This window comes from Castor canadensis, chromosome 8, assembly GCF_047511655.1.
Source record: "Castor canadensis chromosome 8, mCasCan1.hap1v2, whole genome shotgun sequence".
Lineage (NCBI taxonomy): Eukaryota > Metazoa > Chordata > Mammalia > Rodentia > Castoridae > Castor > Castor canadensis.
Genome location: NC_133393.1, coordinates 17034116 through 17061399, shown reverse-complemented (window position 1 = coordinate 17061399; position 27284 = coordinate 17034116). Strand labels below are relative to the sequence as shown.

General features: G+C 46.3%; 1 protein-coding gene across 3 annotated transcripts in view; it reads right to left on the bottom strand.

Moving 5' to 3' along the window:
* Positions 1–27284, bottom strand: part of Kif6 (kinesin family member 6) — a 359724-nt gene that overhangs the window by 16128 nt on the left and 316312 nt on the right. For all 3 annotated transcript variants that reach the window (XM_074082264.1, XM_074082263.1, XM_074082265.1), the window contains 3 exons: positions 7858–7942; positions 6369–6504; positions 3237–3334 (listed from right to left, as the gene is read on the bottom strand). In XM_074082264.1, the coding sequence (XP_073938365.1) occupies positions 3237–3334; positions 6369–6504; positions 7858–7942 (319 nt within the window). The remainder of the gene's footprint in view (positions 1–3236; positions 3335–6368; positions 6505–7857; positions 7943–27284) is intronic.

The following is a 27284-nucleotide window of genomic DNA, read 5'->3' as shown; positions in this document are numbered from 1 at the left end:
CTGTGCTTTGTGGAGGCCTGGGGTTGCAGAGAGGGCTCTGTGTGGGGACAGAGGCAGTGCCTCAAGAGGTGGCAGGGAACGGAGAGTGGGCAGGTGTAAGACGTGAATGCCAAGAGGCCTGTACTGCTATGGAGCAAGTACAGCTGCCTAGTTTAACTGCCTTTTTATTTTTTAAATTAATAGACTTTTAAAAGAGAAATTTTAGGTTTCTAGAAAAGTAAGCAGACAGCACAGAGTGCCCCAACAGTCTCTCTCCTCCTAACTTCTGGCATGAGTGTGGTTAATTTGTGACAAGTGGTGAGTGAGAATTAACACGTTATCTTACACAGAGTTCAGTCTTTGTGCTGTAGAGATCTATGGGTTCGGAGGGGACAAGGTGTCACGTATCGTTCAGTATACTGTCATACAGTACAGGTTCACTGCCCTAAAAATCCCCTGTGTCCTCCTACTCACGCTTCCCTGTCCTCAAAGTCTGTGGAAATCGCCGGTCTTTTTACCACATCCATAGCTTTACCTTTTCCAGAATGTCACAGGGTTGTAATCATAGGATGTAGCCTTTTTGGGCTCATTTCTTTCACTAAGCAATGTGATTTGAGGTTTCTCTATGTCTTCTCGTGGCTTGATGGCGCTGTTCTTTTTATCGCTAAATAACACTCCACTGTATGGATGTACCACATTTTATCCATTCGCCTTTTGGAAGACATTTTGGTGGCTTCCAGTTTTTAGCTATTACTAATAAAGCTGCTGTAAAGAATCACGGGAAGGTTTTTGTGTGGACCCAAGTTTTCAACTCATTTGGATAAATGCTTGGGAGTGTGATTGCTGGATTGTATGGTACAGCTATGTTTGTCTTTGTAAGAATGTTAATTTTCTTCCCAAGTGGCTGAACCATTCTGCGTTCTCACTAGCCATGAATGAGCGCTCCTGCTGCTCCACATCCTCGCCAGCATTTGGTGCTGTCAGTTTTGGATTTTAGCTTTTCTCATACATTGTTGTTTTAATGTGCAAGTCTCTAGTGCTATACAATATATAGCATCATTTTTTGTCAGCACTGGGATTTGAGGAGAGGTTTTTTTTTTTTGGCTTTTCTTTTTTGGTGCAGGGATCGAACCCAGGGCCTCACGCATGCTAGGTAAGTGCTGTACCACCGAGCTACATCCCAGCCCAGCCCTGGGATTTGAACTCAGGGCCTCATGCTTGCTAGGCAGGCACTCTTACTGCTTGAAGAGCCCAATACAGAGCATCTTGACCATACACTTATTTACCATCTCTGTGTCATTTTTGGTGAAGTGGCTGTTCAGATCTTTTGCTCATTTTAAAATTGGGTTGTTTATTTCCTGATTGTTGAGCCTTGAGTTTTAAGAGTCCTTGGTATATTTTGGATACATGTCCTTTATCAGATATGTGTTTTGCAAGTATTTTCTCCTAGTGTGTGATTTTTCATTCTCTTAACAGTGTCTCTTGCAAAGCAGCATTTTAAATTTCAGAGAAGTCCAACTTATCAATTTTTCTTCCATAAATTTATACTACATTGTAAAACACTCGGCTAGCTAGAGAAAATGCACCATGCCAGGAGTTGACCTTAGGCTTAGGGGCACACAGGAGACATTTCTTGAAACTAGACCACAAGCTGAAGTGCTGGCACAGAGGGCTGCAGGGGATGTGGGAAGGTTTAGAAAATGCTATCCTGGACTGGGGGCCTCAGATGGGGACCTTTTTGTTTGCTAGATAAGCTTTTCTTTTTTTGGTGGTACTAGGGTTTGAACCCAGGGATTTGCACTAGTGTGGCAGGTGCTCTACCACTTGAGTCATGTCTCCAGCCCTTTTTGCTCTACTTATTTTAGAGATATGGTCTCCCTTCTTGCCCAGGATGGCCTGGACTGAGATCCTTCTGCTTTTACATTTTTCGCTATTGCTGGGATGTCAGGTGCACACCACCACACCAGTCTTTTCTGTTGAGATGTGGACTCCCAAACATTTGTGCCCCGGCTGGCCTCAAACTATGATCCTCCTGATCTCAGCCTTGCAAGAGGCTAGAATTATAGGTGTGAGCCACAGCACCCAGCTTTTTCTTCTTTCTTTCTTTTTTTTTGAAGAATAGTTTTAGATTTCCAGAGAGTTACACCGACAGTACAGGCGTTTCAAGTGTATTCTGGACCTAATTTTCCCTATTGTACATCTTCACCTAGTGTGGTACATTTGTCACAATTAGTGAACCAATATTGATGTGTTGTTATTAACTAAAATCTGCTGGTCTTTCTCACTTTTTAAGTCTTTACCTGATATCTCTTTCTGTTCCAGGATTCCACTGTGGACACCACATTGCATTTTGTGGTCATGTCTCCTTTGGCTCCTCTTGGGTATGACAGCTTCTCACACTTCTTGTTTTTGATGATCTTGTCAGTGTGAGGAATACTGGCCAGCTATTTTGTAGGATGTCCCTTTGTTAGGATTTGTCTGATGTCTTTCCTGTGACAGATTTTGGCAGGGAGAGCAAGGCAGAAGTGCCGCTCTCCCACACCACAGCATGGTTCTGTCTGGCTTCTCTTTTTAAAGCTCCATTTCATAGTTCCAATGTGCAAGCTCGGTGTTACTTCAAACCCAAAGGGTTGATGGCTCCTTGGTGGCAGAGATGGATGCCCTACTCACACTGCCCTGACCTCTGGACTGACAGTACTGAGTTTGGGGGACGAGAACAGCAGAACGATGTGTCATTGGCTCTACTACCTGGGGTGAGAGGGTGGCACCCTCAAATATGGTGTTTGAGAAGTCAAGTTATCCCATCATTTAGGGCTCTAGGCCATCTTGGGCTGGGTGGTATTATAGGAGGCTGCTGTCCTGGGCTGTAGGCGTTAGGGGAGGCTGACCACACCGCTCTTGAATATTCGCTAGGACAGTTTACTCCCTGTGTCCCGGCAGGCTGACTGCCCCCTGGCTACCACATACATCCCCTATTTCCTCCAGCCATCTGCCCACCCCCCAGGCTGGGCTTCTTTCCCCTCCTGCCAACCCCTTCCTACTCAGGGAGCAGGACCAGGGCTGGCACTGCAGAGCCTTGTCTTTTGGCCCTTGGCAGGTGGTTTGCAGCTGTCAGAGCAAGCTTGAAAGCTACTGGCCTGAGTACCTACAGCTAGTTAACCAGGAAAGCCAGTCATCCTCCAAGATCACATGGCCTATAAGGAGCCATTTAGAGCAGCAAGAACAAGTTAGGGAGACAGGCAGGGAGCTTTCCTTACCTTTTGTTGGAGAGCAGCTGGGACCGGTCCTGCTGGGATTCAGATGAGTGGGGAAAGGGCTTCATGTGACCTGGTGTGTTCACTGCTGGAGAATTTGCCTGTTGGCCCAACAAGGAGTTTCATGAGAAGATGCTCTTGATGTAATTCATTTTTGGTTTTTGGAGGTGCTGGAGATAGAACCCAGGGCCTTACCCGTGCTAGTCAAGCGCTCTACCACTGAGCTACATCCCCAGTCTTTGGTCTAATTAACTCATGAAGGGGAAAAAACAGCTATAAAAATTGGTAGACACAATGTATATGTCAAAAAATTAACCGAAGCATAATTAAGACCATAGTGTCAGCATCAGGATATTATCTTCAGATGGCAGTGTTATAGGGAGTATTTGATTTCTCTTTTGAGCTTCTCTGTGATTTCCCAATTAAGCATATATTACTTTTTGTAGTTAGAAAAAAATGTGGAAAATGTCATCTGGCAATTCTCCAGAAATTCTTTCTGATTTTGCTTCTCTTCATCCCATGGATCCTCTACCAGGGTCACTGGGCACTTCATGGAGGGTAGAGCTCCACCATGGTGTCCTGGAATTCTTGCCCATCTCCAGTGGGCTTACATTACAGCTGTTCTAAGTCTTGGCAGAGACCCTGTGATTCCCAGAGCACAGCACAGGAAGCTTGTGAGTGGCTACAAGGCTCTTCCCATCTTCCTAGCAGGCCATCATAGAGCCGTCTGTGTTCCAGTGAGGTCTGAGGCTTTCTGCCTTAGCCTACTCTGAGTACGTTTATAGTGTAGGCTGTGAAACTGCTTAACTGGAGCATAGGATTGGCTGCCCTACAACAGGGTGTGCCATCATCTGTGTCCTTCAGTGACATCCTGTGGGACAGGGGACACAGAGCTGAAACCCTTGACTACTCTGGCTTTCACTGTCTAGGTAAGTAATAAGCCATGTGAATATGTCAGCCTTGTCTGGACACTTCCTGCGTCCCACTGGACAGACCCCATCTACTCTTCAGAGGCTGAACTCCCTCCAGCACCAGTGCAGTGAGGCCTCCTTCCCTGATGAGCTTGCTAACAGGGGCCCTGAGCCCGGAGTCCACAGAAGAAGCCAGGGGTGCCATGGACATGGGGGGGGCAACATCTGCATTTCCCTAACTTCTGCCTGACCTTAATAAATGTAGAGAGCACGCCTCAGCGATGTCAGCAGAGCTTGAGACTTTATCACCAATAGAAATCACACATTCTCTCACATCATCATGGTTGGTGCAGAAATCTTGAAACACTATGTTCATCATGCCTTTGGGGTTATGGCAAGTACTGATGATATTTATCAATAGTAAGACACTCAGATCTTAGTAATTAATATACTTATAAAGTAGCATGCATATTTTTGTACCATAACTTTGTTTTTAAACTATTTTGGAAACTGTATTTCAGTCTAATTTGCTATCTGGTGTATTTAATTTTATCAAAATGTTCTTCTCTATTGTCATGTCATATTGTTACTTGGTGATGAACTTCTCTTTTTGGTGGCACTGGGGCTTGAACACAGGACTTCCTATGCCAGTGCAGCACCACTTGAGCCATGCCCGAAAAGGTCCCCTTCTGTTGCTTTAGTTATTTTTCAGACAGGGTCTTGCACTTTGTGCCCAGACCAGCCTTAGACTGCAGTCCTCCTACCTATGCTGCCTGCATAGCTGGCATTACAGTCTGTACCACCATGCCGAATTTGTTTGTTGAGATGGGGTCTTTTTTGTAGTTTTGGTGGTACTGGTGTTTAAACTCAGGGATTCACACTTGAAAAGCAGGCACTCTACCACGTAAGCCTCACTTCCAGTCCATTTTGCTCTGGTTATTTTGGAGATAGGGGTGTCTTGGACTATTTGCTGGAGCTGGTCTTGAATCACAATCCTCCTGATCTCAGTCTCCCAAGTAGCTAGGATTACAGGTGTTAGCTACTGGTGCCCTGCTGAGACAGAGTCTTGCTAACTTTTTTGCCCAGTTGGTTTTGAATGGAGATAGATCCTCTGGATTTCCACCTTCTAAGTAGCTGGGATTACAGATGTGACCCACCAGGCCTGGCTGATAATGTATTCTTATTATATTTTTTGGAGACAGGGTCTTGCAATATAGTCCAGGCTGGCCTCTAACTCTCAATCCTCCTGCTGCAGTCTCCCAAGTACTGGGATTGTAGTGGCACCATGCTTGGTGGTGATGTACTGGTTATTGTTTGGCTATGCGTCCTTGGGTAAATATCTTTTCTTTTTCTCTGTTTCATCATCCTTAAAATGAAGAGATCAGCCCGGGAGGGATCTCTCAGGGCTCTGGCAGCCACAAGTGACATGATGCTGTGTACTTTGTCACTTTCACTGTGCTACAACTGAGGAGTTACATGAGGATAGCTGAAACTGGGATTTTTTCCTCACGCTTCTTAGCAGGCTATTTTAGCCTTCAAAATATTACAGAGACGTTCTAGGAATCTCTTTAGGAAATATGCAAAATTTTATCTACAAATATGTTTTGAGTGAAAAACTAGAAACAACCTCAATATCAAGAACAGATTGGCTAAATTGATTAAAATATATTCATGTAATAGAATTGGAACAGCCAGGAATAACATCACAGAATAATAACACGAACGACAGTCATCTAAACAATTAAACAAAACACCACTGGTGGTACTTGACGATGATACGATTCTATTTGCATGAAAGCATATAGATGTATGTACAGAGAAAAAAATAAAATAATATAAACCAACATGCTAATATTGGTTATCCTTAAGTGGAGGAACTAAAGTGATTTTTACTTCCCTTTTTGCATTTTCTAAAATTTCTGTGACTAACACATAAGTATATGACTCTGCACTAGGAGAAAGAGTGACTGTCCACATGTTATCACTGGAATATTTTAGACAAAGTGATGGTGACAGGTCCACTGGAGCTTCATTATCTGTGCCTCACCTTCTCCTGGGTTAGGTGGTTATTTGAGACACCGGCCCCATTGAGTGTCTGCATTCCTATCACTCAAGTCAGCACCGCTTCATGAGCCGGGGTGGGCCTCATGGGCCTGAGTGTCGAAACTCTGTCTCCAGCTGCGTGACAGCCCCCCCAGCTGCCCTGATGCTCCCCAGACCATACCTGCAGGTTAGTGGCCTCCTCTGCCCACCAGGCTTCAAACTCTTTCTGCAGCTTCACCTTGGCCTTGTCCATGAGCAGCTGCAAGTGCTCAATCTCCACCTTCAGGGCTTTTAGGCGTGTGAACATTGTTTTGTACCTACAGTGGGATCAGAGAACAGGCAGGGTGCTGATGTCTGAAAGTCACTGATGGAGGGAGGGCTGTGCCTGAGAAGCCTGGCAGTGCTGCCCTGGTGCTGGGAACTGGGACCTGACAGGAGCCCACCAAGGCCAGCAGATGGCACCAGGATATGAGTCCATCAGAAGCAAGCGAGGCACTTTGGTTCAGTAGGCCCGTGTGAGATGAAGAATCTCTTCTCCAAGAATGAAGATTCTCTTATTGAGCATTTACTAAGCGTGGGCATTGCTCTAGGCACTGAACATACACAACCTCATTGAATCCTCCCACTCCTATGAAGAAGATCCTATTATTCTCATCACCACTGAACAGATCTTGAACTCAAGGCATGGATAACCTGCTATATACACAGAGTGAAGAGACACAGGAGCCAGGATTCAAACCCAGGCAGCCTGGTTCTAGAAGTACAGTCTTGAATACTTCCCCATTCTGTTGCTTCATCTTCATGCTGAGGACCAAAAGTGACAATATGCCTGTTTTGGGAATGCATCCAATGTGATGCCGAGGCTGGGAATGTGGACCCAAAGGAAGAGATGGGGGTGGAGGGAACACACGGAAGAATAGGTTGGAAAGAAACTGAGGAAAATACAGTGAGGGAGAAGAAGACAGCTGAGGAGCACACTGAGGGGGAGAAGAGCAGCAGCAGGCAGTGCAGGGCATTCTGGGAGGAGCAGACTCAGGGCACAGCTGTCAGGGGTGAGCTGGTGACCCGCACCAGGGCATTGCTCTTGTGGGGGTGCTGGGGATGCTCAGGATGCATGCCAAGCCATCGCAGGGCAGTGCTGGGGATGAGGGGTGGGGAGTGTGTTGCTATGACTGCCGGCAACTTGAGGCAGTAAAAGGAGGCTTGCTTAGTAACTCCAGAACTTGCCCATGGTGAGGAGTTGCTAGCAAAGCAAAGGCATTGAATGCAGAAATGAGTAGATGAACTAAGCTCTTGATCTGGGCGCTGGGGGAGACGTTGTGAGGGCCACATGCCTGTTTATGCTTGAGGTTCATGACTCTGGGACCCTAAATGGGTGGGTGAGGGTTCCACGTTCCCAAGACCCAGAAGGAAAGGGGTAAAACTGCAGGGTGAGGAAGACCATAGAGGGCAATGTTCCTTGACTCCTCCAGGTGGCAGCAGTGGACAAGGCTGGTTTGCTTCCTGGACCTGGGTTGCCTGTGTTGCACCCCAGTCTCCCCCTGCCTTGGCCCTGCTCACAGACAGCAGCCCTGGCTCCTGCGATTTCAGGATATGGTGCTCATTTCCCTGAGGGCCTATCCTGGAGGCCCAAGGAGGCTAGATGCAGGCTGTGGAGGAAAAAAGGGCACCTCCTCTTTTCTTCCTCCAGTTGTGATCGCAGTTTCTCTTCCTGTAGGTCCGGCACTGAGGGCACAGCCATGCTTTCTGAGATTCCTAAAGAAGAAGATGCCAACAGATTACTTTAATGAAGGTAAAAGAAAATATGTGATATTAGGGCAGATGATGGAGTTCAGGTGCATCACAAGATGCAAAGGGACCCTGCTGCAAGTTTCTTCTGAAGCCTCCGGATGGCCACCTTAGCTGCTTCCAGGGTCATCCTCCCTCCATGGGTCTTCCCACTGCCCACACCTGTCCCTGTCCCCACCTCTACTAGTCCTTTTGGGATTGTGCTCACTGATTTTCTCCTGAATCCCCAGGGGAGACGTAAAACAGCACTTCCCCAACCTCTGAGCAAGCCGTCACAGGCCCAGAGGGTGTCTCTGAATCTCAGGCCAAAGTGCTGGATTGGGGTTTAGAACTCAGTGCTTCACACTTGCAAGGCCGGCACTCTACCACGTGAGCCAGGCCTCTAGCCAAAGTGCTAAGTTTTCTCAGAACAACATCTTTTGCTTTTTACTTCCCTCCAAAGCTGTGTTTCTTAGGGCGAGTCAAGCCAGGTGAGGTGAACGGACATGGTGAGACTTAATCCTTATAGTATTACAGGTGTCACTCCCATTTTACTAATAGGGATGTTGGGGTTCAAAGAGGTTAACTTATCCAAGGCATGTGGCCAGCTTTGGAACCTGGATCGACCTCTGTTTTCTTGGGTTGCCAGGGCCTTGGGTTAAAAATCCCTTCTACAACATTTCTGACAGATGGCCATCCGCTTTCTTCTCAGATGCTTCCAGTGATGGGGAGTGCATTTCACTGTGGACAGCTTGGTTTTCCTCTTACTTTAAGCTGAGACCTTCCCTGCTAACTTCTTTCCACCTCTGCTCTGCCTCTTTGGAGCAGCACAGCATGACCTTCTTAATCTGAAGGTCCTCTAAATATCTGAACGATGATGACAACAATAAAATTTCCCACGGTTCTCACACTGACTTGTCCAGTTTCTTGTCTGTGGGCTCAGCCACCTGATTACCTTTTAATTATCTTACATAAAAATCCTAGATCTGGGCCTGTACTCTGCATGGGCCTGAGAGGTACAGGGTGGAGGAAGACTCTCCTACTCTTTAAAACTTGATGCTCTCCATTTCTCCAGCAGGTGAATTCCTAATGCTGTTTATTGAGTGTCTTTCTTCACTAGGTTCTGCCAAGATCCACTAGGATGGGTCCTCTACCTTATGGATACTTCTCAAAAAAACCCTGCAGAGAAGGCAATACCACCTCAGTGCAGTTAGATTCTTAGTCTACAGAAGCCAAAAATAACCCAAGGTTGACTGGTGTGTTGGTGCATGTCTGTAATCCCAGCACTTGGGAGGCTGAGGCATGGAGACTATGAGTTCAAGGTCAGCCTGGGCTACAAAGCAAGGCCCTGTCTCAAAACACACAACCAACCAAACAAAAACAAAGAAACAACAACAAATAACCCCAAAGATTATACAGGTAGTTAATGGCAGAGCTGGGGTTTGGACTTATTTTTTCTGGTTCCAAAGAACTAAATGTTTGTATGGGGCAGGGTCCGAATCCCTGCTGTATCATGCTTAGTGCCTATTAAGCCTGTGACCAGTTTAAAACCTTTCATGTCCTAATGCATCCTGTGTTAGAGTGACTGTCCTTCTGATCCCAGATGCCACACTTCCCATTTGTTGGGGTCCAGCCTGTTGAGAGCACCTCATTCTGTCATGCCATTATTCTTTTCCTCTTTTCTCCCTACTGATTTGCCAAATATGCTTTTACTTCGTTAACTCATTGGTGACTATGCTAAGTGGCTTACAATTCTGTCTTTTTTTCTTGGAGGGGACATTTACTCTCCCTTCCTTGTGTTAACTGACAAGTGTAAACTGACTGCAAGGAGATGCAGATCCAGTAGACTCCCACCTGAAGGGTACACTGCTACTGTGTTGGAGGGTTTTATCAGCCAGTGAGGCAGAATCACTGTCCACTCTACTTAGGACGCTGTCACAGGTGCAGGAAGCCCTAGGGGAGGGACTGGGCTCCTTTGGTTCTTCACATTTCCCCCCAGTGCATGTACACAGCATGCTCAATGCCACTCCTATTTGCTGACCCTGTCCTCTTTAAAAAGACCAGACATGATACACTGAAAGTCCCACTAAGCAGTGGGATTTTAAATGCACAGAATACTTCCTTTCCTGAAAATTCCAGAAGTGGGCCCAATTATCTTCCAGCCTGCTAAAAAAGATCCAACTTTTTCTTTTTCTTTTCAGACATAGACTTTACTGTGTAGCCCAGGCAGGCCTGAGATTTGAGATCTGTCTGAGATCTTTCTGCAATTAGTGAGAACTGGGACACTTCTTCCTCCTTTACCACTTTTTGAGCCCACACTAAGGGCAGAACTCAGTGAAGTCCTGCTCTGGGGTGATTGGCTGGGTGTCCTAGGGTCAGCACAGTACACGAGAGGCTGCAGGAGGGGAGTGAAGATGGGGCTTCTGACTTCCAGCAGGGGGTGTGTCATCTGGCTTGGAGGGAGTAGCCTCAAGGGCCAGTTGTCGTATCTGTGAGTGTGTTGTAGGTAGGTTCCCTGGTGGAGCACAGAGTGGCCTGGGAAGTGTGTGGAATGTTCATGCCTAGGAGCCCTAGGGTGAGGGAAATATTCATTTTTTTTTTGTTTTTGGCGGTATTGGGTTTGAACTCAGGGCTGACACCTTGAGCCACTCCAGCATTCCAGCAGCCCCGTTTTTTTTGTGATGGGTTTTTTTGTTTTTTTTTTTTTTTTTGAGATAGGGTCTCACGAACTATTTGCCTGGGGCTGGCTTTGAACCGTGATCCTCCTGATCTCTGCCTCCTGAGTAGCTGTGATTCCAGGCGTGAGCCGCGGCGGTGGGGGGGGGGAAGGCAGCTGACACGGAGTGGAGTGATGTCAGTTCTCACACGTGGAGTCACCGGGCTCAGAACACCACTCCGCTTACTCTCACCGCTCCCGCGGGCACATGTGTTCACCTCTGTCCTACAGACAGGGGCCCGAAGCTCCGTGTGACTAGGGCCTTGTGTACTGCCACAGATCTGCCAGACAGCAGGGCCAGGCTCTCAACCCAGCTCTAGTCCTTCATCCAATTGCCTCACAAGTGCTTGTTCAGGGTTGATTGTGTGCCTGGTCATTCCAGGAAGATTCTGGTGGGGAAGACAGACCCTAAGCCAGCAAAACACTGGGTCTACGATCTCATGCCACAGGTTGAAAGGTGCTATGAGGAAAGACAAAGCTGGATACAGATATAGTGATATGGGGAAGGACTGCCATGTCAGGTACGGTGGTCGGGGCGGGGGCGGGGGTCACTCTGAGGACAACAGAACATTCAATGCTGAATGAAGTGAGGGGACAAACATGCTGAAATCAGGGGACGGAGCGCATAGCAGCAAGTACAAAGGGCCTGAGGTGCAAGTCTGCTTGGTGGTGTGAGGAGTGGTGAGAGGCATGTTTGGAAAGGGAAAGGGTGATGGAGGTGAGCTCAGTGAGGAAACTGAGGCTAGACTGGGTAGATCCCTGCAGGCCATAGTAAGGACTCTGGCTTTGAGAGAGATGAGGGTTCTGAGGAGAGAAATGACTTGATCTATTCCTTTATAGTTACATCAAGCAGGTTTTGGCTGACCAAGACAGCTGCTCCAAACTGAATAGCAGTGTGGGGTGGCGCCAGGATGCTACAAGCCTGTGAAAGGCTCTGAGATAAAAAGGCTGGAGCAGGGACCTTGGGCAACCAGAATGAGGGCACCGCATACCCCCAAGGCACAGTTACCCACACTGCCATAGCAACCTGATGGGTCCATAGCCAAAGGTGATGTTTGCTTAGTAACGATCACTGTGACCCCACCAACAGACAACCAGGCGGCTTCTGATGTTTTCTGAGGCTTGGCTTCACAGTCGCCACTGCAGAGGAACAGGGCTGGGAATTCACAGGGAAGCCAACAAAAGTGACTGAACAAGAACTGAGGGAGAGGGAGGGACTAAAGGCCATTTGGGCTTTGCAGGACTATGTTCCCCCTGGGACCCTGGCCAGGGCAGGACCTCCAGTCACCTGACAGGAGGCACAGGGGGCCTTCCTTTCAAGGACAGGATTCTGGCTGGGACAGCAGCACAGGAGGTGACAACTCTGAGTGCCTATGAGGTCCCACTGATAGTCTTGTGAGGACAGTGGCTCCAAAGCAGTACAAAAGCAAGAAAAAAGGGTTTCTTTTCATGCCAGTGGCTATGGATCTGAATGTCATACAGGAGGAAGCCCTGAACAGAAAGAAAGTAACTGAAATGTCAGCCCTTGAAGCTGGGTGGCGAGGGAGTATAGTCCCAGGCTGACCTTGTCTCTGAAGCATCAGGTGTTTGGGTGCCAGCAGCACAATGTCAAGAGGGCATCTTTCTGGGAAGGCCGCTAAGGTGCGGCTCCTCCTACTCAATGTGATCTGAACTGGACAGGTCCCTGAAGCTCCTCTTTCCCTTTCTCCATCTCCTCCCCTTCTCCCTCCTATGTGGTCATCAGCTGTCTGAAATGTACAGGATCTCATTTCCCTGGTTCAATGACTCACAGTCAGAGTTACCCATCAGAATCACTTAAAGATCCTGTAAAGTACACAGATGACTCCTGCATACCCAGTATGTTACAATTTGCCAGTGGACCTCCTGGAGATGCAGACGCTCACCCAGAGTTCAGGAACCCACTTAGGGTTTTGAGCACTTTAAATGCAAGAACTCCATACAGGAGTTTCTGAGGCCATGGGGCTTGGAGATGTTTAGATGGAATGGTGTATGGGACCTAGCATGATCTCAAAACCCTTGCCACCTTCCACACTTTTGGGGGCCATTATGATGACGGACAAAGGGGATCAGGGGTCTGCAGCAGGGACACGCACCCTTGTGAGGTCAGAGCTGCTCACATTTGGCCTCTGGGTGCTCCATAGAATCTGCAAGGTGATGCCCGCGACACAGCTGCTTTGCAGATCAGGCTCCTCACGCATGCTGTCTTATGTCACTTTTACAACTCCTGCTCCAGATGGGAAACAGCCCTGAGAGGAAGAGGCCTACCCAGGTCATGCTGCTAGTAAGCAGAGCCCAGGTGAGAAGCCAGCCTTGTCTAGCTTCCATGCTGGCACTTTTTGTTCTGAAAGCAATTCCAGTCTTGAAGGAAGTCACAGGGAGATCACTGAAGTCCTCATCGACTGTCCTTGCTGTTTGAAGGTGATGTTCTTTTCCACAAATACCATTCAGACTTGTGATTGGGGCTGAGAGAGAACCTCAGATATCTCCAGCTGTGGGCCTCTGAAGACTGCCCTGTGCCAACCCAAATCCACAACCTGTGGCCTAGTCCCACTGGGCATTTGCCATTTGCTTGCTGGCTGTGAGCAGCTGTCTGTGTGTCCATTGGAGCTGGCTACGCTGCCAGGTCAGGCCATGGAACACACAGAGCCAGTCTGCTCCATCTCCTTACAGTGCCCAAAGAGCTTAGACAGGCAATAGTGAAGTTCCCAATGTCTCGAAGCTGAATGGGGCCCTCTGGACTTCCGTAGAGCAAAGGCCACTGGGCCTAACGTGACCATCACTGGGCAGGGCCCAGTGTGGGAGGAGGCAGTGAATTATGTGGCACTACCGAGGCAGACAAGACATCAGAGCTGGGAGGCCTTCCTACCCGTCACCTCAGCCAGCCAACTGGTGATTCATTTGCTCCACACCCACTCTGGGTGTCCTCAGGCTAAACTGGCTCACAGAGCCGTGGACCGCTCAGCCTCTCCTTCTTTGAGGAATCAAAGTGTCTCTTCCTGCGGAGACTGATGGTGCCACAATGGTCAGCAGCTCGGGGGCAAGAGTCTTGCTTCCCAATCAGACCATTTCCCGTTTAATGGCTCACATTTATTGCCAGCTGCAGTAATCATGTGCTGATGGTGCTCAGTGCCACCATCCAGCTTGGTCTTGGTTTCTAGGAATCTTAGCTGCCCATGGCATGCACAGATGCAGGGTGTGAGGAACAAGACTGTGGATGTATGCTGTGCCTGGTGACTCCTGAGGTGCACACATCACTGCCCCCTGTGCCCTGCACTCGCTGCCTCTGACTTCCCTCAGGGTGCATGGGTTCTCTGCTCCGTGGGCAGAAGTGCCCATGAGATCATGAGCAAGCCCAGGCCCAGACAGCCTCGTCTCTTCCCCTTTCCCCGTACCACCCTGGGCCTTGTCTCCAAATCACACCCATGGGTGGCATCTCTCTCCTTCCGCATTTGCTTCTCCCTCACTGTGTCCCCTATGGAGGATGCAGGCCAGGGAGAGGGGCAGCATGCAACAGGGTTACTCGTAACCTGAAAGAGGCCCTCAGACTTACTCTTCACACGGGAAATGTCTGTAGTTTCAGTACTCACTTGACTTGGCTTCATGGTCACCTCTGTTCAAAGAGGAGCTCTCTCCTCATTTCCTTTACAATCCTTTCCCTCCTCTGTCTACATTCCTTTCTCCGGGAACCCAGATCCATCTTTTGGTTTCCAGGTAGCATTTCTTCTAGTGCAGCCTCTCAGAGCCTGGCATGGCAACGGCTGGATCTGCATCCCCTTGCATCCACTGCTCAGAGGCAGGTCTGTGCAGAGGTGCCTCCGGCCTGCTCTCTAATCACTGTCGCTTCCTCTCTTCTTTGCTAGAATGGGCTCGTGGTCCTGAGCCTAGGGTTTCTCTCAAACACCAGGTACCCACAATTCTTCCTCCTGTGCTTCAGCCTTACTGACCCATGGTGACGGGTCCATGGTGCTTTCCAGAAAGATGCAAAGAATCTTGGCATCCCTAAAATCCTTCCATCTTCACCACACTGGCCCAGCCAATGCAGTGTGCTCTCGGGACACACAGGTCTTTGGGAGGGCATTTCCCTGCGTCACTGAGTGTGACTCAGGGCTTTCTCCTGTGGAGACTTGAGTGGTGATGAGTAGTGGGGTCAGCCAATACTCCTGACTGCTGTCGTAGGGGAAATTTCAGGGCTTTTAGGAATGGAGCTGAGGACCCTTAATAATGCAGTCTCTCTCCTTTGGAAAATGTATGTACTTCTAACCAATCTGTAAATCGGTCTATTTGTTTGGCAATAATTTATCATTCATTGGAGTCACAAGTGAGCTCCGAGACAGACCACGCTTAGAACTGAAATGTTTTCAAAGTAGGATGGCAAGAGCTGGCTAAATAACGAAGATCCTCAATCAATCTTAGATAAGGGCCAAAATAAATGTTTGAAGAGAATAAAAAAAAAAAAAAAAGAGCTAGCAGTTTGCCTTAAACCCACCTCATCACCTCGGAGGCAGCAAGGGAACATGAACAAGAATACTGGTAAAGCCTGATGAGAACCAGGGGTCTGAGTGTGCAGGGTGATGAGGGCACAGTGCATGGGTGTCTGATTGCCATCCAGGCCATCTAGGGAGTAGAACTTGGCCAATGAGCCAGATGAGCTGCTAGCAGCAAGACCAAGGAGTTCCTGCTGTGTTCCTGTGGGCCCACTATAGGTTACATGCATGCAAGAGTTGTGCTGGGGTCACCTTCGATCAATGGTGTATTGGCAACTGTTTAGTAGCCAGATCTGGGAAGTACGGGGCCCTTGATTTATTGTGTTTGCCAATTTTTCTGATGTAAACACTCCCTTCATGGCAGATTTCAAGCACTATGTTTCTGAATTTGTAGTTGGGAAGAGATGTGCAGAGTAGGCTCTAATGAGCCAGTATGAGCTGGCTCCAGCACACCACTAAGTCCTCTACCACACTACTTAAGAATAAGATCCTTTTAAACAGAGCCACCCAGGGGCATAGAGGCCCAAGGAGAAAGAAACTTGGAGGTGGACCACAGGCTGCCCAGGGACTGTGTGCTAGACCTATTGCTATTCCATTTGCTTCTTCAGATCCACCCTCTTCCTCCTTCCTTCACTCTGCTACCTGCCCCAGGAGGCTGGTGGGTATAACTGAGCTTTCTTATCCTCTGCCTTCTGGATGGGCTCAGCCAAGTGACTGGAAGTTCGGAGGAAACAGAAGCCAGCAGAAACATCATGGTGGTGGCGACATTCTGGAGACATGGCTTGATTGATGGCCACAGCTCCTGTCAGATGTCCAGGGCCCTTCTGCATAGCCTTCTCTGTGTTCACATTCCAATAGCCGCTCACTTCTCGCACTCAGGAGCAAGATGCTTTCTGTCCTGCTGCTGTTACCACCTCTTCTGCGGTGCTCTGCCCTCCCTTGTGGTTTCCCTACCCTCTTCTCACACCTTTGTAAGTAGGCCTTTATTCAACTCTCTTCACAAGACCTAATTTGAGTACTGCCATTGCTTCCTGTTAGGACTCTGACCCATAAAGGTTCAAAGTGGATAGGCAACTGTCCAAGTAAGGTCCATGCCCTGAGGTCAAGGGGCGTGCTGTTGAGGAATCCCCAGAGATCCTCAAAAGGACTCCAAATGAAGAAGAGTCAATTTTGGGCATTCACCAGGCCCAAGAGGGCCCAAAGCCATATTACAACAGCGCTAGTCAAGGGAGATCTTCAACAATGCCTCTCATCCCAAGCTCTTCTTGGGGAAACTGAGCCTCAACAGCATGAGGGAAGAAGTGAATAAGAAAAACAGAAGTCAAAGGCCGTATTCCTTTCCTTGTGACAGGTGGCCTTAGCTGGAGTAAGGGGTAGAAGTCTTTCTTTGAGTGAAATTTGAATTATTAAGACCAAAGTTAATACTATAAAATAACCTACTTTTTTTGGACCAAAGATCTTAATGTAAGACCTGAAACTTTGAAACTACCACAACAAAACACAGGGAAAACATGGGGAGACACAGGCATGGGCAATGACTGTCTGAATTGAACAACTATAGCTCAGGAAATAAGAACGAGGACTGACACAAATTAAAGAGCTACTGCATATCAAAGGAAATGATTATCATAATGAAGAGCAAACTACAGACTGGGAGAAAGTCTTTGCCAGCTATTCATCAGACAAGGGATTAATACCCAGAATATATAAAAAGCTCAAAAAATTAAAACACCAAAAGAACAAATACTCCAATTAATAAATGCGCAAATTAATTTAACAGACAGTTCTCAAAAGAAGATGTTCAAATGGCCAATAAATACATGAAGAAATGTTCAACATCCTTGCTATAAAAGGAAATATAAATCAAAACAACATTGATGCTTCATCTCACCCCAGTCAATATGGCCATCACCAAGAAATCAAACAACAAATGCTGGTGAGGCTGCAGGGAAAAGGAACCATATACACTATTGGTTGGCAGGAATGTAAATTAGTGCAGCCACTATGCAAATAAGTATGGAGATTCCTCATAAATTAAAAATAAAACATCCATATGATCTTACCACTCCCAGGCATATGTTCAAAGGAATATAAATCAACATATAGTGGAGATACCACACGCCCATGTTTATAGCAGCACTGGTCACAAAAGCCAAACTGTGGAATCAGTCTAAGTGCCCGTCAACTGATGAATGGATAAAGAATATATACATACATATATATGTATACACACACACACACACACATATATATATATATATACATATATACAATGGAGTATTATTCAGCCATGAAGAACAAAATGTCATTTATAGGAAAATGGATGGGTTTGGAGATTACCATGTTAAGTGAAATAAGTCCGATCAGAAAGGCAAATATTACATGTCTTCTCTCATATGAAGAATGTAGACCTAAGAAAAATGACATGAATGTAAAAGGGGAAGGGCTCCTTGGGGGGAAGGAGAGCCAGTGGGAGGGGAAAAAGCAAAAGGACAGAGTGATCGGGGTGTGTGAATATGATCAAAGCACATTACATGCATGTATAAAAGTAAACTAAGGAAAATCGTTAAAATTGAAAAAAAGGGGTGAAGAGGGGGGATAAGAAAGAGTAATAGAGGGGTGAATATAATCAAAGTACCTTACATATGCAGGTATGGAAATATTATAATAAACCCCTTCATACAGTTCATACATGCTAATAAAATGTTAATTAAATGTTTGTAATGAATAATGAATGACCAATTGAGTTTTGGGGATGCTCAGTTTCCATCTAGGGTGAGGAAGAACTATTCAGACAGTAACCTTTGCAAGTACTGCCCAGCTCCGCTCACCATGGCAGGCAGGCCACCTGCCACCCTAAGTCCCCACTAGAGATGACAGCAAACCTGGAGGACAAAATGAGAATGGGTAAATTTTCTGTTTTCCCCTTTAAGTAAAATGACCCTGACATACATGCAGTGAGGAGAGTTAAGATTAATGAGAACTGAATTGGGATTCTCATTTTTACTTCCACTTTGACTTAGCTTGGTGATCCCACAAAAAACAATAATTTTTGTTTGATCTCTGAACCTTTGGAATCTAATCCTTCATTGAGTTCTGGGAATTATTATAAACCATTTAAGACACAAAAAGTTCAGAGCATGATATAAATAACACTCCTACCATCTCAATATTTTGAAAAATCTAAATAGTTTGTCTAAGTTTTTAAAATTTTTTTCCCTTAATATATTACAGAGTTGGTGGGAGTCCTTTGGCCTCCTCCACAATCTGCTATCTTCCCTTCCTAGAGATGAGACCATCTACTTGCTAGGCAGGCTCTCTGCTGCTTCGGCCATGCCTCCAGCCCTTTTCACTGCAGTTATTTTGGAGATAGGGTGTCTTTTTGCCCAGGATGGTCTGGACTAAGATCTTATTTTAACTTTTCCACCATTGCTGGGATGACAGGTGCGTCACTACACCCAGCTTTTTTCCCATTGAGATGGGGTCTCAAAGACTTTTTTTTACCCAAACTGGTTGGAACTGCGATCCTCCCAATCTTGGCCTCCCACATAGCTAGGTTTACATGTGTGAGTCACTGGTGCCTGACTCACAGAGAGATTTTTTGACTTAAGGGGAGATGCACAGGTGTAGTCGCTATACATGTCTGTTGGACTGTGCACCTGGACATAAATGTCTTATGAATCTTTCTGTTTTTATGTCATCCTTTGCAAAGAAAATGTAAAAAGCTCCTACTTCTCCTTAAGAAATAGCACATAAATGGTACTATTCCATATATGTTCCCCAGCAATTTTCTTTGAATCACCATTGTATTTGGAGATATATTCACATTGCTACATATAGATCTAGTTTATTTTAACCTCTTTATAGTATTCTACTGCATGAATTTATCACAGCTCTAAGCTCATTTATTCCCCTCTTCTGGGTTGTCTCTGTGTGTCTGTCTCACTCTCTGTGGTACTGGGGATTGAATCCAGGGTCTCACATATGCTAGCAAAATGCTCTACCACTGAGCTACATTTCCAGACCTTTCTACTTTATTTTAAGACTAGGTTCTTGCTACTTTTACTTGGGCTGGTCTTGAGCTCTTGATCCTCCTGCCTCAGTTTCCCAAGTAGCTGGGACTACAGTTGTGGTCACCACCTGACTATTTTAATTTTTCTGTTTGACTATTTGCTATTAAAAAGCAATGCTGTCATAAGCATCTCCTTGGGCACATCTGTGACATCTTCTTGGGTAAATATTCCTAAACTATGGGATTGCTTGGGCGTGGGGTTTGCAGTCTTCATCTATACGAGATATTGCCAGATCAGCCCCAAATAGACTTTAACTACACAACTCATGTCTTTCTGCTCTTTTCTCTTTTCCTTTATTTTTTTTTCTGAATGGAATGCACTCTGCTCTGCACCACCTGCCCACAGCTTTGCCCTGAAGCACTCCAGCATTGTCTGTGTTAGGTGGGCTCCTGGCTTTTTGGAACAACTTCCTCATGATTTCCAAATAGACATCAGTGTTTTCAAACCACCACTTAAAGCTTTTTGAGGGTCATTTAGGAAACATAACACCCATAATTTGTATTTGAGAATAGGGAATCCTGGTTTCCTGTTGGTAGGTCTTCAAACTTATCACTGACTTGGGGGTTGGGAAAGGCTTATCCAGCTCCATTATACACAAAACAGAACTATTCCAGGAAAATGCAAACAGCCTTCTTGAGCCTAGATTTCCCAAGCACAAATTGTGATTTTTTTATCTTGTGCAAGGGAAGAAGCAGACAGATGGAGGGGTCAGACATAATATTCTAGAAGATGAGATCAATAGGTTAGAATTTGTCTTCTGTATGTTTGGTTAAGTGCTTAACTCTTTCAAATTAGCACATATGATTTCTTTTCATTTGCATGATGAAAAAAATGGCATTGTCAACTTGTAAAAAATCATGGGGTGATCAGTGCTCAAAGGGATAGACACAATGGAATTTTATGCAGCCATGAAGAAGAACGAAATGTTATCATTCGCTGGTAAATGGATGGAATTGGAGAACATCATTCTGAGTGAGGTTAGCCTGGCCCAAAAGACCAAAAATCGTATGTTCTCCCTCATATGTGGTCATTAGATCAAGGGCAAACACAACAAGGGGATTGGACTATGAGCACATGATAAAAGCGAGAGCACACAAGGGAGGGGTGAGGATAGGTAAGACACCTAAAAAACTAGCTAGCATTTGTTGCCCTTAACGCAGAGAAACTAAAGCAACTGAGGCCAATAGGAAAAGGGGACCAGGAACTAGAGAAAAGGTGAGATCAAAAAGAATTAACCTAGAAGGTAACACCCACGCACAGGAAATCAATGTGAGTCAATGCCCTGTATAGCTATCCTTATCTCAACCAGCAAAATCCCTTGTTCCTTCCTATTATTGCTTATACTCTCTCTACAACAAAATTAGAGATAAGGGCAAAATAGTTTCTGCTGGGTATTGAGGTGGGGGAGCGGGAGGGGGTGGAGTGGGTGGTAAGGGAGGGGGTGGGGGCAGGGGGGAGAAATGAACCAATCCTTGTATGCACATATGAATAATAAAAGAAAAATGAAAAAAAAAAAAGGGATAGACAGCCCAAGAATTCTAGTGTTTCTGCAAGAAAGGGTGATCCATGGTGCCTGTGGGTAGATGTGGTTAGACAGGTGTGGTGACTGGGGAATGTGGGGACCTCACCAGGCTTGCCAGTTGGTGCTGGAAGACCAGAGCCATGGTCAGCTCAGTGGGGAGGGGCCTATGGCCCCTGCTGGGGCATTGGTTCATTTGGCCCCTGTAGTCAGAGTCCCTATGATTTCTTGAGCATCTGCTCTGCCTGTGGCTCCATCACATATACTTTGCTTGACACTCAGATTGGTTCTGTGGAACAGGTATCCTTCTATCTCATATGAATAAGGAAAGGGAAGTTCAGGAAGGTTACCAGACCAAGGTCACAAGACTAGCAAATGCTAGAGGCATATTTCAAGCTGGGCTGTTCCGTTCCAAAGTGTGGTGATTAATTTTATGTCAACTTGACTGGGCTAAGGATGGCCAGATAGTTGGTAAACCATTATTTCTATGTGCATCTGTGAGGATATTTCTGGAAAAGATTAATATTTGAATTGGTAAACTAAGTAAGGAAGATCCACCTTCATCAATGTGTGTGGGCATCACCCAATTCACTGAGAGCTTGAAAAGAACAAAAAGAGGGAGGGAGGGAGAATTTGCTTTCTCTCTTGAGCTGGGGCATCCATCATCTCCTGCCCTTGGATGTTAGGGCTCCTGGTTCTCAGATTTCCAACTCAGAGCATTGATTCATGCCATCAGTGCTCCTGGTTCTCAGCCTTCAGGTTTGGACTGGAACACACACCATCAGTCAGATGATGGATTGTAGGACTTCTCAGCCACCATAATTTCAGGAGCTAGTTTTTCATAATCAAACTCTTTTTCTATGTCAGTTTCTATCTGATTGGTCTGCTTCTCAGAACTCTCGACTAACTCACAAGGTGAGGACTCTCTTCCCTCAATTGCAGTTGTAGCTCAAGACTCCTGTTCTCTACAGTGGCAGGGCAGGAGGTCATCTGGAAGGACTGCAAGGGTTTGAAACTGTGGCATTGGCAACTCGGTTAAGGAAACGGGGAGGAGACTCCTCACTCCCACACCTGGGAATTTGACTATGCACCTCGTGTCACTGAAACTGGTATTCACAAGTAACTGTACGTTTGAATTGACATAAATGGTGAGACCTTGCCACTGGCTTTACAGAACTCCTTAGACTCTTTTGGACCACTGAGAATGCCACCTCATTCCTTTACATCCTGCTTATCCCAAGGAGTCAGCATCTTTATCAGAAGGATAAGAATAGCTCCAATGCATCGGAGCCCTCGTATATCTCTGCACCACAGTGGTACGTGTTTCCTGCAAGTCCTAAGGGAGTCTGTTCACAGAGGTAACACTGTGGTGACTTGAGGCTGAGGAGGATGAGAAATCCATTTGCTTATTCAACAGGCAATCAGTGAGTTGAGCTAAGTCTTGGGCTATTCTGGGTACCATTGGTTCAACCACCTCATTTTACAGATGTAAATCTAGGCACAGAACCCCTTAGCTGCGTAGCACATCTGTAAGGTGAAAACTTAATTCACTGGTTTAGCTTTAGACACTATGGAAGACCTGCTGTGCGTCCATCACGGGGCTCTGTGTTAGGGAAAGAAAGATTCTCTGTGCAGTGGGGGGATGGATAAGAGACTGAATATTTGCTGTACAGAGTGCAAATGTGCAGAGCTCTGTGTAGGCCCAGACGGAGCTGAGAGAGCTCTGGGGAAGGGAAGTTTGGACCATCTACCTTTTGAATGTTTTAAACAGAGCCACAGGTCAGAGAGAGGGAGGTGTGTCAAAAGTTATGGGACTCTTCAAACACAAGCTTAATGGCAGACAGACAGCAGGCTTTGTTTTGGTTGAACTGGGCTGGTTGAAAATCCTGGGGCCCTGCTGGCTATGTGCTGGCTCTGCTCACTCTCACCTCTTGCTGCCAAAGGGGCCATGCACACCATTTCCACTCCACAGAGCTTGTTTTGCAAACCTCAGAACTAGGTGTGCTGGAGGCCCCTTCAGTCCTTTCCACATCCTGGGGTTCCTGTTCTACACTGGCTCCCACTGGGTGCTCCATGAGGTCTAGGGAACAGGTGGACAAGGTCTCATGGTCTCGCCTTTGCTTCCTCTCTGATTGCTCCCAAGTGATCTTTTTTATATTTATTATTTTTCAATTGTACAGAGTAAGGGGTTTCATATGACATTTCCATACTGCATATAACGTACTTTGGTCATATTCACCTCTCTACTGCTTCTTCCCCCTTTCCTCTTCCACATCCCTAACTTTCATATCTTATGTTTTTATCCCCTAGATTCCACCAGCAGACCCAGGAGACCTTAAATAATTTCACATCAAATGAGGGAAAGTGGCAAATGTGGTCTCTCTGAAGAACAAAAGGGAGCCACAAGAGGTCACTGTGGGAGTTCCGTGAAGGAAGAAAGTGCTCCCCAGGAAACTGAAATATAGCATGCAGTGAAGAAGGAGCCACCCCTCCTTGAGGTGGGAGCTAGGAGGGTAGCCCCCAATTTCAGGGTCAGGACTGCACCCTAGCTGGTGGCAATTTGAGGGCCCTATGTAGTCTTGGGGTCTGCTTTTGTTCCAGATCTTTGCTTCTGGGCAATGAGGGGGTGGGAGGCAGGGACAGAAGGACCAGCATTCAAGAGATAGAATTCTGGGGGAATCCCAGATGCTGCCATTCGGAACCTGCCAATCTCATTTGTGGATATTTTCCTTTTACTTATTAATCACCCTTAGTACTGCTATAACAGTGTGTGAAACATGCCTACAAGCAGAGGAAATGGAATTTGTAGGGACTTTTGTCTTCACAGGAGTTGGTCAAGGGATAAATGCAGGATAGGAGCTGCTTTCTGATGGGCTGTCTCTGTGGGTGCACCTGTAAGCTCCTCAGGCAGTTACAGTCCCCCTCCCTCCCATATCCCTACAACAAAATAACTGACTGGCTGCCTAACTCCAGGGGCCATGCCTAGCTGCAAGAGGTGTGGCTGTTGTGGGCCCTGGGGCCTCTCAGATCCAGCAGGGCAATGTACACAGCAGGTTCCATCAGGAGAACTCTGGGACTCTCAGGAAAACCTGCAGGGGGTCGGGTGAAGGCTAGGTTGGGAGGGATAGGCTTGGGGCAGAACAGACTATCACTGGTCATCATTAAGCCAGTGCCAAGGACCTGAATTAGTGCCAGGTTTGCTTTTCCTAAATGGCCTCCTTAACCAAGACTTCCTTTCTCAGACATGCTCATGGCTCAGTTGTCTGCAGTAGCAGAGCTGGGACTCCGGACATGCTGGGAGAGGCCCAACCCATGGCCTCAGTCTCTCCCTCAACTGTTTCTAATTAACTCCCCCAGAATCATTCTCCCCTAACCCCCCCAAATGTACACAACACACACGTACACACCAGCACACATGTCCTGCCCCCACAGACACCATGTGCACACATATACAAACATACCACATACACACAGGGCATACACGCAAACACATACAACATACCTATACCACACATACATGCAGCACACGCTCACTGCCCCCTCAAACCACATACCCGCACATCCACACCACCAGCAACAGCTCCTCTAAAGTCTTCGCTGTGCTACTGAATTCTGCCTGTCCTTCAGCCCAGGCTCAAGATGTTGGGGACAAACCCCATGGGGCACTCCTTGTGATGTAGTCCCAAAGCACTGATGGCTTACCCGTCACCTGACACTGTTGGTAATGTGATGTGTCTTTTAAATTTTAAGCACAGGCTCTTTTTAGGATTTGCATTGTGACCTGAATGAGATCTAGACCTTGATTAAATATTGCTCAGAGAGATATTTGAGAGAGAGAGAGAGAGAGAGAGAGAGAGAGAGAAGACACAGCCCGCATTCCCAGAGCTGGACTCTCCCTGCTTTGTGCGACCATCACAAAGCAGAGTACCTTGCTCATGTTACCTTGGCTGCTCACATCGTGCTTTTGGTGAGTTATGCTTTAATGTCAGGCCTCTAGCTTTTATAGAGGGTCGATACAAGAATCATCTGGTTGAACAACATTTTGGTATCTTTTGTAAAACTGCAGTTGAAGACATCATTCACTGTGTCACTCAGTGTCCTTTATACAAGGATCCACACGATAAATTCTGGCTTGTATTTAGTTCCAAGAAGAAATTCTATTTCTGCAGATAAATTAGTTAGCATGCTTCCTGCTGTCAGAAAATGAAAACTGTGTAACTCTGGGTGCTTCTCTTTCTGCTTAGCGGCTAGACAAGGGAGAGCCAAATTTATTGCCTGTGTGTGTAATTTGCTCAGCTGTGGGGTCCAAAAGCACTTACTCCTTCTACTTCTTTTAAATGGACTTATTTTATTTTATGTTCAAATGTCTTATTGTACTTTTGCAAGATGTGTGAGTCTGGAAGCCATCTGGGGAAGCATTCGTTTGCCTGTTGATTTGGCCTATTTACTGCTTGTGCTGGCTGCTGGGGATACAAAGATGAATTTGACTGCACCCAGCTTTTGAGGAGCTCACATTTCAGTGTGGAGAATGGCTTGGACATTAATAATTACAAAACAAGGCTGGTGTTCTCAGAGATGCATGAGGCTGAAGGAGAAGACTTGGGGAGAAGAGGCTAGGGAAGGCTTCCTGAAGGAAGCTTTGTGGCTGCAGTGGGAAGAGGACAATAGGTGGAAGCAGATGTGTTTCTGAATCTTGAATTTGAAAAGAGAGATATCTTTCTTGTGTTGTCCTCTCGTCCTAGTTAGACTGGAAACTCTTTGAAGGCAGGCATGGATTCTATGCCCCTGTTTGACTCCAGGATGCTAGGCAAAGTGCCCAGGCCAGTGCCATAGTTAGACAGAGTCTGGACCAATCAGCTGCATGGCTCCCTAGCTGAGCAGAGTTAGGCAGGTTTACTTAACCTCTTGGAGCCTATCTATAAAGTGGGATGATAATTGTGTCTACTTCTGGGGGATGTGTGAGCATTAAAGAAGCAAACACAAGCAGAGCACTTACGATCATACTGCCATATTGCAAAATTCTCTAGAGACATTGGCTGACATCCTCATTCATCTGTGCTGGCAATGATCCTATGCTATTCAGGGCACTGAGACCACAGGGTGGTACTGCACAGCCGAATTCAGCTCAATGCTCTTCACTCTCATTTCCAAATGACACTTCAGTTAAAAAGAGCATTGTTTTATTGTTTCCCGAAGGGTGTGTGGCAGTCAGTCATCCTCTAAGTCCTAAGTAACCTTTGTGACTGATGATGTTCTTACACCTAAAGGGCAATCCCTAGCTCTGGTTGTCACACCTAGGGCCTCATGGGCCCAGTGCTTCTGCCTCATTTTGTTTTCATCAGTTTCTTTGTCTACTGATTTTCAGAATCAGTCGAAGTTTATGTTTCCTGATTTACCATGGGCAGGTGGTAAATAAAGAGAGAACTATAATCTGGATTTTTAGCCTGAAAAGGGAGTACAAAATCTTATGTGAATGCGTGTATACACATATACACATATGCACAAGTACACACACACACTCACACACACACAACTGGCCCCAGAAAGGGTTCTCCTCTGTATGCCAGTGTTGTGGTGGCAAGTGTTTAACAGCTGTTTGCTGAAAAAAAGACGAGATTTACAACATTTGCCAATTTCCTTGGTGCAAATTCTCTCACCATGGCTGATTTCAAGCTACCTGTGTGATGTCACTGAACGTGGACTTGGGACGAGTGGCATAGCAGTGTACCGTGAACTAGAATTCCCACTGTACAGACACAGCGGGTGCAGAGAAGCTCAAGAGTATAGATAATAGCAAAATGTAATAAGCTAATTAGCAAGTGATGAATTCTAAGCATGTTATTTTTGTTTTAAAATATAATTTAATTGTAAGCTTACATAATTTGATTTTCAGCATCTACTGTGTTTAATAACGGCTCCTCAAATTCCTGAAACGTTACTAGTTGGCTCTTATGATGTGGTATAAGCCAGCTCCAGCACACCCCTGGGAATGTCCTCCCACCATCAAATCAATGATCTCTTCCAAATGGTGCCTCTCACATCACCACTAAATCTGAGTTCCTTTGGGATATGGAATTGCCTTTATACAAAATTCCTCAGGCATAATCTACTTCTACAGAGGCCTGTATGCAAATGTATGGACAAACCTCTCCTGCTCAGACTTGCTCATTTTCCCTACTGCCCTCCACACACCCCGTCTGCCCCCACGCCCCGCCACAAGAAACACAACCACACCTATATTGAAACTTAGGAACACATAGGGAAGAAAGTAAGGAAGAAGGAAAGAAAGAAAGAAAGGAGAAAGAAAGAATTACAAGGGGAATACTTGAAATGAAGGTGAGGGAAAGTAAAGAGGAGAAGAAATAGGAAATAGATGAATGAAATAGAACAATATGGGGAAAAGGGATATAAGACAAAGACAAAGAAATGGAAGGAGGCATAACATCTAGTCACTGCTTTATTCCCACACCTGAAGTCCAAATAATAGGATTCCAGGTAACTCCAACATGCTGCATTA